The sequence below is a fragment of the Columba livia genome, chromosome 18, assembly GCF_036013475.1.
Source record: "Columba livia isolate bColLiv1 breed racing homer chromosome 18, bColLiv1.pat.W.v2, whole genome shotgun sequence".
Classification (NCBI taxonomy): domain Eukaryota; kingdom Metazoa; phylum Chordata; class Aves; order Columbiformes; family Columbidae; genus Columba; species Columba livia.
Genome location: NC_088619.1, coordinates 445,286 through 457,349, shown reverse-complemented (window position 1 = coordinate 457,349; position 12,064 = coordinate 445,286). Strand labels below are relative to the sequence as shown.

General features: G+C 52.2%; 1 protein-coding gene across 7 annotated transcripts in view; it reads left to right on the top strand.

Moving 5' to 3' along the window:
• The window catches only part of MAP2K4 (mitogen-activated protein kinase kinase 4), a 94,805-nt gene that overhangs the window by 80,943 nt on the left and 1,798 nt on the right, over nucleotides 1-12,064 (top strand). For 6 of the 7 annotated variants that reach the window (XM_021283194.2, XM_065034341.1, XM_065034339.1 and 3 more), the window contains 3 exons: nucleotides 7,158-7,235; nucleotides 8,239-8,387; nucleotides 11,588-11,633. In XM_021283194.2, coding sequence (XP_021138869.2) covers nucleotides 7,158-7,235; nucleotides 8,239-8,387; nucleotides 11,588-11,633 — 273 coding nt within the window. The other variant, XM_065034336.1, reaches the window with a different exon arrangement.

Here is a 12,064-nt window from a genome sequence, read left to right as displayed (position 1 = left end):
GAACAGTGTGCGAGGGAGCTGCAGCTCTTGGGTGCCAGACTGGTATCCAGTCCGTATCAGAGCAGTGAGGGTCTCTCAGCTCTTGCTGGTCCCGTTCAGAGCTCACACTCTGGTTTGCAGCTGAACTTGGCACAGATGACGCCATGGCTGCAGCCCCTCTGCTTCCAGATGTGCAGGGCTTTCCCTTGCTGCTGCCATCACCCAGGGCTCAGGGAGGTCCCTGGACTTCATTTCACACGTTTTTGAGTGCAAGAAGATAGTCTCCGATGGAGGCTGGCAGCTTCCATCTCGCATCCGTTTATTCCCGTGGTTGGAGCAGCAGGAGAGTTTGTGTTATGTAGGTTTTGTTCTGCTTTTCTGTATTGCAAAAATGTAGCCCTTTCTGGTTGTTCTTTGCTCCTGGTAACCTTTTATTTTCATTTAGGGATTTATTTGCTACTTGGGCCAATGCGAGTTTGTTATATACATTTTAATGCCATGTAGGCAGTTTGGAATTTGCAGTGCATGTGGGATAAAATTCCCTGATTATATTACCAGTGAAAATCCAGATCTGGGCTTCAAGAACTGAGTTTTCCCAGAAATGCTACCTTGCTCTTTGGAATACAACAAGAAGCAGCTGAAGACTGTAGGTACTCCTGTGCCTTGTGTCACAGCTCAAGTTGCGTGTGTTTGCTCAGCCGGGGATTTGCAGGAGCGGGAGGATCCGTGCTGCCCACTGCTGCTCGTTTTTCGGTCAGGATGCTGGTGCTCAGGCGGGCAGTGCAAAGGAGAGAAGCCCCGTGGCAGCCCGCGCTGTTCTTTGACGCATCTCTCCCGCCTCTCCGCTGCAGCAGCACACCCAGCGGCAGGTCTCCAGCTCAGCCATCCTCCTTCCTCGTTTGCACTTGGCGTTAGGATACCTGGCACAAGCTGGGCTTTGTCTGCAGTTCTGATTCCAGGTGCCCGGAGTGTGACATGCTGACTCTTCCTTCGGTGGTGTTAATCGCTCCCATGTCAACTACATGGAAAATTCCCAGGATTCTTTCTGCTCTTCATTTAGATGGGATTTATTTTGGTCCATCCTGCTTTCAGTCTAGGGCCAAGTCCCTGTTGCTCCATCTGTGCTCTGCTGTGCTGCCCCCTGTGCTCTGTCTCACCAGTGCCACCCACGTCACCAGTCCCTGTCACACGTAGTCCTTTCTGTCCTGCCCACAAAACCTGCTCTCCATGTCGACCTGTCATTCATTGTGCTGCACGGACAGCAAGTCCTCCAGTGGCTCGTGAGTGTCTCTGCTGCGGCACATCCCTATGGACCTGCGGTGTGGGAATCCCGGCACCAGCAAGACCAGCACTCCCCTCATTTTGTGTGACCCTGTGCTGGCTGTTCGCTGGTGGCCGCCTCCAGACACCGTGATGTGTCCCCAGCAGCGCGCAGGGTCCGGCCACCCGTTGCTGTTCCAGCACACCAGTGTCTGTCGCATGGGTGGCACGTCTTACATGGAGCATGGTGGGACTAAAGGGCCGGTCTGTTGTCACAGGGTTGTCCTTGTTCCTGCAAAGTGACTGTGATTTCATGCTGGGAAGGTACGTGTCAGAAAGGGAATCAGTCTTGCATTGCTAAGATGCTTATGGCCTGGCATAGACAGGGACCATGGCCCTGGAGAGCTGCCTTGCTGTGGGACAGTGGTCTGTAGTGGCCTGCAGCACAGGTGGCGTTGATACAGTCATCACATCTCAGGATGGTTTTGCTTGCAAGGGACCTTCAAAGATCATGCAATCCAAAACCCATTCTGTTCGCTAGGTCAGGTTGCTCCAAGTCTTGTCCAGTCTGACCTTGATCACTTCTGATGTTGGGGCATCCACAGCTTCTCTGGGCAACCTGTTCCAGTGTCTCACTATCCTGCTGTAAATATTTCTTCCTTATATCCAGACTAAACTTGTCCTTTTACAGTTTAAAGCAATTGTCCTTTGTCCTGTCACTACAAGCCCTGGTAAAAAGTCTTTCTTACAGGTCCCTTTTAAGTCCAGAAACGCTGCACTGAGGTCTCCCTGGAGCTTCTCTTCTCCAGCTGAACCCCCCAGCTCTCTCAGCCTGTCCTCCAGCAGAGCTGTTCGCTGTTCCAGCCTCGGGTCATTTCTGGGGCTCCTCTGAACCTGCTCTACCAGCTCCATGTCTTCCTTGTGCTAGGGACCCCAGTGCTGGACGCAGTGCTCCAGGAGGGATCTCACAAAAGTGGAGCAGAGGTGATATCACCTCCCTCATCCTGCTGGCCACCATGCTGTTGTGTCTGGGGGACGGGGAAGGTCTTGGTCTGCTTCACATCCACTCTTGCTGCTGGGAACCGAGGAGGTGGGAGGAGGCGCCAGTGCCCGGCAGGAGCATTTAGCGGCAGGAGGACACCAGGGGAGCTCTGCGCGGAGGGACGGCAGGACGGGCTGGTGCCGCAGCCACAGCGCGGGACTGGGCGCTGCTGGTGCTGGAGTCCGGCTGTACTGGGGGCACTGCGTGGGGGCCGTAGGCAAACGCAGCCGTTCGGGAGGGACACGTCCTTCGTGCTGCCGGTGTCATTGGGAGAGGGCAGGATAGACACAGCATCACTCCTGAGCGTGACTGGTGAGAGTCCCTGGGAACTCCTTTTCAGTCCATAACCTTCTGGACAAGGGGACAGAGGAGGTGCCTACAGGGCCACCTCTAATGATGATCTGTTGTTGACACCGTGTTCTTCCACCCGCCTTCCTACTGCTGGCATTTTGTGTTTGCTTTCTCATGCATATTTTGTTCACAGAAATACATCACTGAGAGCATTCAGAGGTCTTCTTGTACCCATTGGGTGATGTTATTCCATGTCTTACTTCCAAGCTGAGAACAGCTTTGATTTAGAAGTCTGAGCTCCTGTTGTCCTTCCTGAGCTCAAGTGTGAGCCAATGCTCATCCACAGGATCCTCCTTGAGATGTTTTGCTTCTTACTGAAATGTCCAGTAACCTCCTGAAACATTCCAGAGCATCTAGATCCTGCATGTTTGCTGCTTATCAGTCCTTCCTCCCCTCAAATAAGCAAGTAGCAGGGACTGGGAATAGACGTTTTCCATTCAGATCCTCACCTCTCTTGTTGTTTTCACATACATTGCCCAATGTCAGCTATAAAATTGTGCAGAAATTGTCATTGTATTTCTTTTCCCTGCATTTAAAAAAAATGTATGGTTATATTAGCAATTAATTTGGTGTTAGCTGTTAGCACAGGCCCTGGTTGTTGTGGGGGATTTTAACTTCCCTGATGTTTGCTGGAAGGACCATTCAGCCAGCCAGCCACAGGCCAGGAGGTTCCTCCAGTGCATTGGTGAGAACTGCCCCATGCAGATGGTGGAGGAGCCGACTAGGAGAGGTGCACTGCTGGATCTCGTCCTCACCAACAAGGAGGGTCTGGTCGAAGCAGTAAAGGTTGAGGGCTGCCTGGGCTGCAGTGACCACGAGATGGTGGAGTTCAGCATCTTGTGTGGCAGGACCAGGGCAATAAGTAGAATTGCAACTCTGGACTTTAGCAGGGCTAACTTTGGCCTTTTCAAGCAATTGCTGGGGGAAATCCCATGGGCAAGACTGCTTGAAGGAAAAGGGGCCCAAGATAGCTGGATTGCATTCAGGGATTGCTTCTTCCACGCTCAGGATCAGAGCATCCCCACACGAAGGGAGTCAAGGAAGGGAGCCAGGAGGCCTGTGTGGTTGAATAGGGATCTGTTGGGTATGCTCAACAGAAGAGGAGAGTTTACAGGTCATGGAAGCAGGGGCTGGCCACTTGGGAAGAATATAAGGCTGCTGTTAGAGGATGTAGGAAGGCAGCTAGGATAGCCAAGGCCTCCTTAGAATTACAGCTGGCGAGAGGGGTCAAGGACAGGAAAAAGAGCTTTTTCAAATACACAGCATATAAAACTAACACCAGAGGCAGTGTAGGCCCACTGATGAACGGGGTGGGTGCCCTGGTGGCAGAAGATACAGAGAAGGCAGAATTACTGAATGCGTTCTTTGTCTCTGCCTACTCTGCCGGAAGCTGTCCTGGGGAGCCCTGTACCCCTGAGACCCCGGATGAAGCCAGGTCAATGGAGGAGTTTGCTTTAGTCGGTGAGGACTGGGTTAGGGAGCAATTAAATAGTCTGGACATCCATAAATCCATGGGTCCAGATGGGATGCATCCGCGGGTGCTGAGGGAGCTGGCTGAAGTCATTGCTGGGCCGCTCTCCATCATCTTTGCCAAGTCTTGGGAAATGGGGGAGGTGCCCGAGGATTGGAGGAAAGCAAATGTCACTCCAGTCTTCAAAAAGGGCAAGAAGGAGGACCCGGGTAATTACAGACCGGTCAGCCTCACCTCTGTCCCTGGGAAAGTAATGGAACAGCTTCTCCTTGGTGCCATCTCAAGGCATACCAAGGATAAGAGGGTTATTAGGGGCAGTCAGCATGGCTTTACCAAGGGTAAGTCATGCTTGACCAACCTCATAGCCTTTTATGAGAATGTAACAAGGTGGATGGATGATGGCAGAGCGGTGGATGTGGTCTACCTTGACTTCAGTAAAGCCTTTGACACAGTCTCCCACAGCATCCTCACAGCTAAGTTGAGGAGGTGTGGTCTAGACAATAGAGTAGTGAGGTGGGTTGCAAACTGGCTTAAGGAGAGAAGGCAGAGAGTGGTAGTCAATGGTGCGGAGTCTAGTTGGAGGCCAGTATCTAGTGCAGTGCCTCAGGGGTCAGTGCTGGGGCCAATATTATTCAATATATTCATTAACGATTTAGACGAGGGAATAGAGTGTACTATCAGCAAGTCTGCTGATGACACTAAGCTGGGAGGAGTGGCTGACACGCCAGAAGGCTGTGCTGCCATCCAGAGACCTGGACAGGCTGGAGAGTTGGGTGGGGAATAACCTAATGAAATTTAACAAGGGCAAGTGTAGAGTCCTGCATCTGGGCAGGAACAACCCCAGGTTCCAGTATAGGTTGGGAAATTACATATTAGAGAGCAGTGTAGGGGAAAGGGACCTGGGGGTCCTGGTGGACAGCAGGATGACCATGAGCCAGCACTGTGCCCTTGTGGCCAGGAAGGCCAATGGCATCCTGGGGTGTATTAGAAGGGGGGTGGTTAGTAGATCGAGAGAGGTCCTCCTTCCCCTCTACTCCGCCCTGGTGAGACCACATCTGGAATATTGTGTCCAGTTGTGGCCCCTCAGTTCCAGAAGGACAGGGAACTGCTGGAGAGGGTCCAGCGTAGGGCAACCAAGATGATTAAGGGAGTGGAGCACCTCCCTTATGAAGAAAGGCTGAGGGAGCTGGGGCTCTTTAGTCTGGAGAAGAGGAGACTAAGGGGGGACCTCATTAATGTTTATAAATATATAAAGGGTGAGTGCCATGAGGATGGAGCCAGGCTCTTCTCGGTGTTAAACAATGATAGGACAAGGGTTAATGGGATCAAGCTGGAACACAGGAGGTTCTACTTAAATTTGAGAAGAAACTTCTTCTCAGTAAGGGTGACAGAGCACTGGAACAGGCTGCCCAGGGAGGTTGTGGAGTCTCCTTCTCTGGAGACATTCCAACCCGCCTGGACATGTTCCTGTGCGACCTCACCTGGGCGTTCCTGCTCCAGCAGGGGGATTGGACTGGATGATCTTTTGAGGTCCCTTCCCATCCCAAACATACTGTGATTTGATATCTGTTGATACGGTGTACCCAATCTGGAAAGACTGAACTCCTCCAGCAAAGAGGATGCTGGTTGAGAGCAGTTGGAAACGCGGGTTTACCTGCAGTGTGTGGTTGGTTTTGACTGAGCTACAAGATGAGCATGTGAAGGGCTGATGGCAGGTTTCAGTTTAATTTCGATAACTTTATTAGTTTGCGTGCCCTCCCGCCAGAATCGTTGAAAAGTCCATCCAAGTCATGAGAAGAGTGATTAATACATGAGCGAACCACATGACGAACAGGGGATAAGAAAGCCAAGCAAAGGGCAGCCCCGGGAGCGTGGGAAGGCAGCGTGTTTGGGACGTGGCCTTTGAAGCCGGCCTGTTTGAAGGCAGATGCCGTCACTGGAAGTGAGGATGATGGAACATCAGTGGCACTGGGAGGGCAATAAACCCTCTGCTGAGGACTGGTGGAGACAAGAACGTTGTAGGAGAAGCCACGTGAAGGACCACTAAAACTTGGTGGAAGAAACTTCTCTGTTCTGTATGTGGGCACGCATGGGTGGTGGCCGGGCAGGACTCCATTAATTGTGTGGCAGTCTTCAGCTGGCATCTGATGTGAAATGGTATTAAAATGTAGTTTACAAAGCAACCAAGGCTGTCATAGTATTTCCTGTTCTTGGTAATTTAGTGTTTTATTGCCAATTCAGGTCTCTGTTATTGTTGTAGTCAAAACTGAAGGAGACCCTCTTTCTTTTGACATTTTATTAATTACACTTTTAACCAAAGAAGACAGAATTGATGTTTCTCATAAAGATGACATGCAAAGTATAAAGTTGTTTTATGCTTGTTCACCTTCTGGATAACTCGCTCTTAGGTGCACATCACACGTGTGTCTTGATACTGTTTTCTGTGGAAAACTTTTTGGATGCTGAAGACCTTGTAACAACATAGTTGCCTAAACCTTGTAAAGAAGAGCTGTTCTTAAAATCCATTGTTTTTAATACTTCCTGAGGTTTAGCAACCAGCAGACAGTTGGGAAGAAGAGTTCTGATGGATGCTGCTAAACCTCAGTTCCCTGGGCTGGTGGGTGAGATGGTGTTTATTCCAGTTCTTATGATCCCTAGGGACAACTTTGCTGTAAAAACAGAGAAAGCAAGACTTTGTATTAAGAGATCTCAAAGTTAAACCAAACTAAGTAAATAGTAAAAATGATTCTAACTCCTTGTACAAAAGGAAAGCAAAGCAAAACTAAGCAAAACAAAACAGAAGAGGATTGGACTGTGCTGAACTGCTGTTTCAGATCACCTTGTGCACTGTACATCCATAAAATCACTGTTTGGTTCCTTCAGATGTTTCTCTGTTGGGCTGGTGCGTCTGCCCGAGCAGCGTGTCGGGCACAAGCAGAGCTGTGCCAGGCTCTGCCCAGTGGGACAAACTTAAGAGCTTTGTCTAAGTTGGTAGATGCCTCTCATTCCTTCCTGCATGGCACAGAGTTTGACTGGTCCTTCCTCCCATTTCAGCCTGAAAGGATAGATCCGAGCGCGTCCAGGCAAGGCTACGATGTCCGCTCAGATGTCTGGAGCTTGGGGATTACATTGGTAAGTGCGTGGGTTCAGCCATCGCTGCACGGGACCTTCCCAGCGGGTGGCCTTGGCTTTGCAGCATGGTGGAGTTGGTTGGTGTCAAACATGCTTGGAGCAAAGCCCAGCTCCTCTGCTGGGAAGCATTTGCGTGTTGTGATGGAAGAGGGCACCTCCTTGCTCAGAAACTGTATAACTCCCTTCAGGGCAGATGGCTCTCCTGAACCCCTGAGGATACATTGAGCTGGAGCGATGTTTTACAGAGAAAGAGATGTGAACAGGAAGAGATGTTGGATCATACATGAATTTTGTCTTCAAAATCTCAAACGAGAAGGGATGGTGAGCGTGGTGGTGCAGAACAGAGCATCCAGCCTGTGTCAGTCAGCCTCTCGCAGCCCTGGCACCTGGTGTGCTTTGTGCAGAAGACTTCAGTTAATCCTCAGTCCTGGTTGCTGATTCCTCCCCAGCTTAACCACAGCACTGCTGGGTGCACACACTGATAAATGGAGAAATGTCTTCCCTTCAAGGCAGTCAAGTAGAAGAGGAAGCAGAAGCAATAAGTGTGAACCAGTAGCTTCTGTCTTCCCCACGGCTGTTTTAAAATGCTCATTTTCATTGTCCTGCGAGGAGCTGAAAGGAGTTGATCCTTACAGGAGGATCTTGAGACATTCTACAGTTGTGTGATTCTCATTATGCATTCTCTCTAGTGGTTGTTAGGATGCTTGGGAAGGGACTGGAGGAGTTTACTCTCCTGCTTTTGAACAGCTTAGTAAGAGCATTGGTTCATTTTACAGTCAGTGGGGGAGAACATGTTGTCAGTGTGAAAGTGGCGCAGCCAGGTGAGACCTGGGGGCACTAACGCAGGCAGTAGAACTTGCTGACGGGGGCAACTTCCCCTCCGCTTCTCTCAGCTGAGCTCTGCATGGGGAATGGGATGAAGAATTTTGTCTTAGTCTTCCTTTTGGGAGGTTCAGGGACCCTGCAGACATTTCCTTGCCCTGATTGAACTGTCTCTCTGCAGTATGAGCTGGCCACGGGGCGATTCCCCTACCCCAAGTGGAACAGCGTGTTTGACCAGTTGACACAAGTAGTAAAAGGAGACCCACCACAGCTGAGCAACTCAGAGGAAAGGGAGTTCTCCCCGAGCTTCATCAACTTCGTCAACTTGTGGTAAGTGTTTCCTACTGAAAGCATTTTGGGTTGTCTTGTTTTGTTGTTGCTCGATATTTGTCAGGGATCGCACACCAAGCGCTTCCTCGGTTTCTCACTCCTGTGCTAATGTGACGGTGAGGACCTTTCGCATTTCACTCTTTAGGAGGTGATGGGACACTTGGCTGGGTGGGGGCTAAGGAGCAGACATTTGGAAACTGCCCTTCAGGGAGGGGATGAGGAGAAAACCTCTGAGAGTCTGTGCTTGGGAGAGATGTGATGAGCCCCATGGCAGGAGGTTTGTGTGACCAGGGAAGGGCCTGGCCTGCGCATCCCATTCCTTGGTATGACACAGCTGTGACAGACTTGCTGTTTGTCCCTTGTCCTGCAGGCAGAAGCCTGGGACACGGGCAGTGTGGACTCGTGGCTGGGCAGAGGGTCTGCACTGCTCCTGCCTGGCAAGACCCGGAGCCGTCCCACCCGGCTCTGCTCAGCACAGGGACTGCCAGGGCCTGGAGCGGGTTGCTGGCTTGGTTGCTCGTATGTCAGGATGAAGACTAGAGATGGTTTTGTGTAGGGCAGGGCCTCTGCAGCAGTCACCTGGCATGGAGGGGCCGTCTGCCACATCGGCGTGGGTCTGCTCAGGTTAAGGGCTGATTGTGAAGTATTTTTCTATCAAAATGTGAAAGGCGATCAACATAACGTCATTAACCTAGTGCCAAGCCACAAGAGATCCATCAGCATGACCTGTGTTTCTCTTCTGGGACCTCCTGCCCTGGGCAGACCCTGGTGCTGGACATCCCCAGCACAGGGGTGTCCATCTCAGAGCCCTGTGACACGGGAAGACCCAGCTGTAGACAGTCTTTCAAGAGGTTTTCTTTCAGGGTTTCCATCTGCTGGAGATGTTTTTTGGGTTTGGATTTTACTCCCTTTCAGAATTATGAATTTCTGTGGAGCACAGGTCCTGCTTTCCAGCTGGCTGTAGGGAAGGCCTGGTTGTCTTGGGCATCCTTTGGGCTGCAGAAAACAGAGCAGCCAAATGGTTTGCTGCTCAAAAGGAGTTGCCATTTTTCAGTCAAAAATGGTGTGGTAGTTTGTTTGAAAGTCGGAGTTGCTTTCCTGATGTACAGTACAGGCAGTAGTTTGTTTCCCACATAGTTATCCATCTCGTCATCGCAGAGTTTTCAAAACCAGAGCTTGCTCTGTGTGCACTGGTGAGTTGGGCCCCAGATCACCCAGCAGAGCCCATGGGGCGTCTGTGGGTCTGATTGGGTCGATTCACATTTCCAGCCCATTTATGCCTTCCAGGGCCTGCTGCCACCATGCAGAGAGCACGGGGCTCTTTTCAGTCTAATCCCGTTTTTTGTTTAATCTAGCTTTGTAAATAACCTCAATTCTGCCTGGAATATTTATGATGTCTTCATAGCAACACTGCAATAAATATTTTTCTGAATAACTGTTAGTTAAGTGCAAACAGTAATCTTTGTGCTGTTAAGCAGGCAGGCGAGTTTCCAAAACGCTGTGATTTTAGGTGGTGGCGTAAATGTCCTGGGTGTTATCCTACAAACATGAGTCTAATAATCCTCTGGGTTTGTGCCTTTGGGAGAGTCCTGCAGTGTCGCTGCCTGCTGGCTGTGCTGAACCAGTGAGGAAATTATACTTTCAATAATGTTAAAGTTTCTGGGATTTGTTTTGGTTTGTTTTGGGTTGGGTTGGGTTTTTTGTTCTGTTTTGCAATTTGCTTTGGATCCCAAGGGCACTGCGGCTGCCCGGGTGGAACATTTCCCCCTCCAGCCGCTGTGTCGGTCCCTGTCTGCAGTCGCACGCCAGCCGCAGTGCTCGCAGCGGTTCCGGTTTCTGCTCCAGCGCCCAGTCTGGTTCCGGAGCCCGCGCTGGGAGCTGCGGGTGCCCCAGGCAGCGCCGCGCGCTCCGGGCTGCCCGCGACGGGCTGTTCTGCGACCGAGCCCTGAGGCACCTGGCGCTGCAGCCGGCCTGTCCTGACCTGCAGCGCCACGTGGAGCTGGAAAAGAAGTGGAAGATTTCTAGGGCTGCTGTATGAAAGCCTGCATGGAAATTTCAGAGCAAAAGTCGGTCTGACTAGTTGCCTTAAAGGAGTTGCAGAGAGCATATGTGAACCCCAAGACTTGCTGAGGTTAGAAAACAAATTGCTGTTGGGTAGCAAAAGCCTGAAGCGAGCATGTTTGCACAGCGACTGTGGGATTTCCTGCCCTCTCTGCCCCTGCAGCTCCGCAGGCAGGGGCACAAAAGAGCAGCATTAATTACCTTCTGCTTCTCCGGATAATTTGGGGCCACACAGTAGTGGTGCTGGACCTTGAGAAAGGTCCAGCCAGAGCCCACAGGGATGGAGATGCAGCTGTTGGCAACTGGAGTGAGCTCACTCATTTGGACAAGATGCTGCATCTCCCACTTCCCTTCCCAGCGGTGCAGCTCTGGCTCTCAGGACATCTCCAAACCCTGTCCTGCTGCCCCTCTGCCTCCCATCCCCATCGCTTCTCCTGTCCTCTGCCATGACCCCTGCCACAGGGGCTTTGGTGGCCTTTGCTGTCACGTGCCGTCCCTCTGCACTGGGGCCGGGTGGCTGGCGGGTGGCTGGGGTGCTGAGGAGCCCCACGGGAGGGGACGCTTTCCAGCCGTGCCCCCCTGGCCTGTGGGCAGCCCTGTCACCTCCCCTGTCCCTTTGCGGTGGCGGTGGCCCGCTCAGCACTGCGTGTGCCACCAGTGCCGGCGATGAGCCGGGAGGGCTGAGGAGCCCTGAGCGGGCCCTGCAGAGCAGTTTGGCCGTCTGCTGCAGCCCGGGCCTGCAGAGATGGTGGCGTGGTGCCTGTGTCCCCTGCCTGCGCCCTGGCGGCAGCGCTGGCTCCCCACTGCCCTCCTGGTTGCAGGACAGGCTGGTTGCTGCTCCCAAAACTTGTGGTTGTGCTGCAGCCAAACCCGTCTCCATGTGGAAGCAGCGGCGGTCAGCATGACGTTCCCATCGCGGCTCCCTTGGGCTCTGCCACAGCGGCATTTGTTGGTTGCCGCTCTTGCTGCTCACCCATGTGGGGACGGAGGGAGTCCCTGTGGTCAGAAAACAAATTCCTGGGCTTGGCTGGCAGCGGGGGCAGTGAATGCAACGGTGTGTTCTGTAAAATGTGTGTTTGATGTCTGTAACAATTTCCCCAATCCTACCTTCTCCTAATTATCTTTCTGCTTTTCTCTAGCCTTACAAAGGACGAGTCCAAAAGGCCAAAGTATAAAGAGCTTCTGGTGAGTGTGAAGCGGGGCTGCCTGTGCCGGTCACACAGCGGAGCTGGGTCACACGTCCAAGGTCTCACTCCTTGTCTTCTCGGGCCATCCAAGGCAGGGCGTCCAGCTCCATGGCCTGCAGAAGGTCACCACCACCCTGTCACTGTCTCTGGCCTGTGGTCATGGCGATGGCCGAGATCATTAGTGCCTGTACATAAATACAGGACATCAGCGTGGGGTGCAGTGCCCTGCTGCAAAGGTGCTTGGGGCCTGGTGAACAGCTCACCGACACCGTCACCTGCCAGTGCCTCCAGCGCACCGGCCGCACGGCCAGGTTGAGAGCGCTCAGAAAAAAGTGAGACCTGCAAGGGCACGGCTCTGGAGTGAGACAGCAGCAGAGCCTGTCTGATGGGGGGTCCTAAAGCAGGGAACACTGTGGGGGTTTCAGTTGG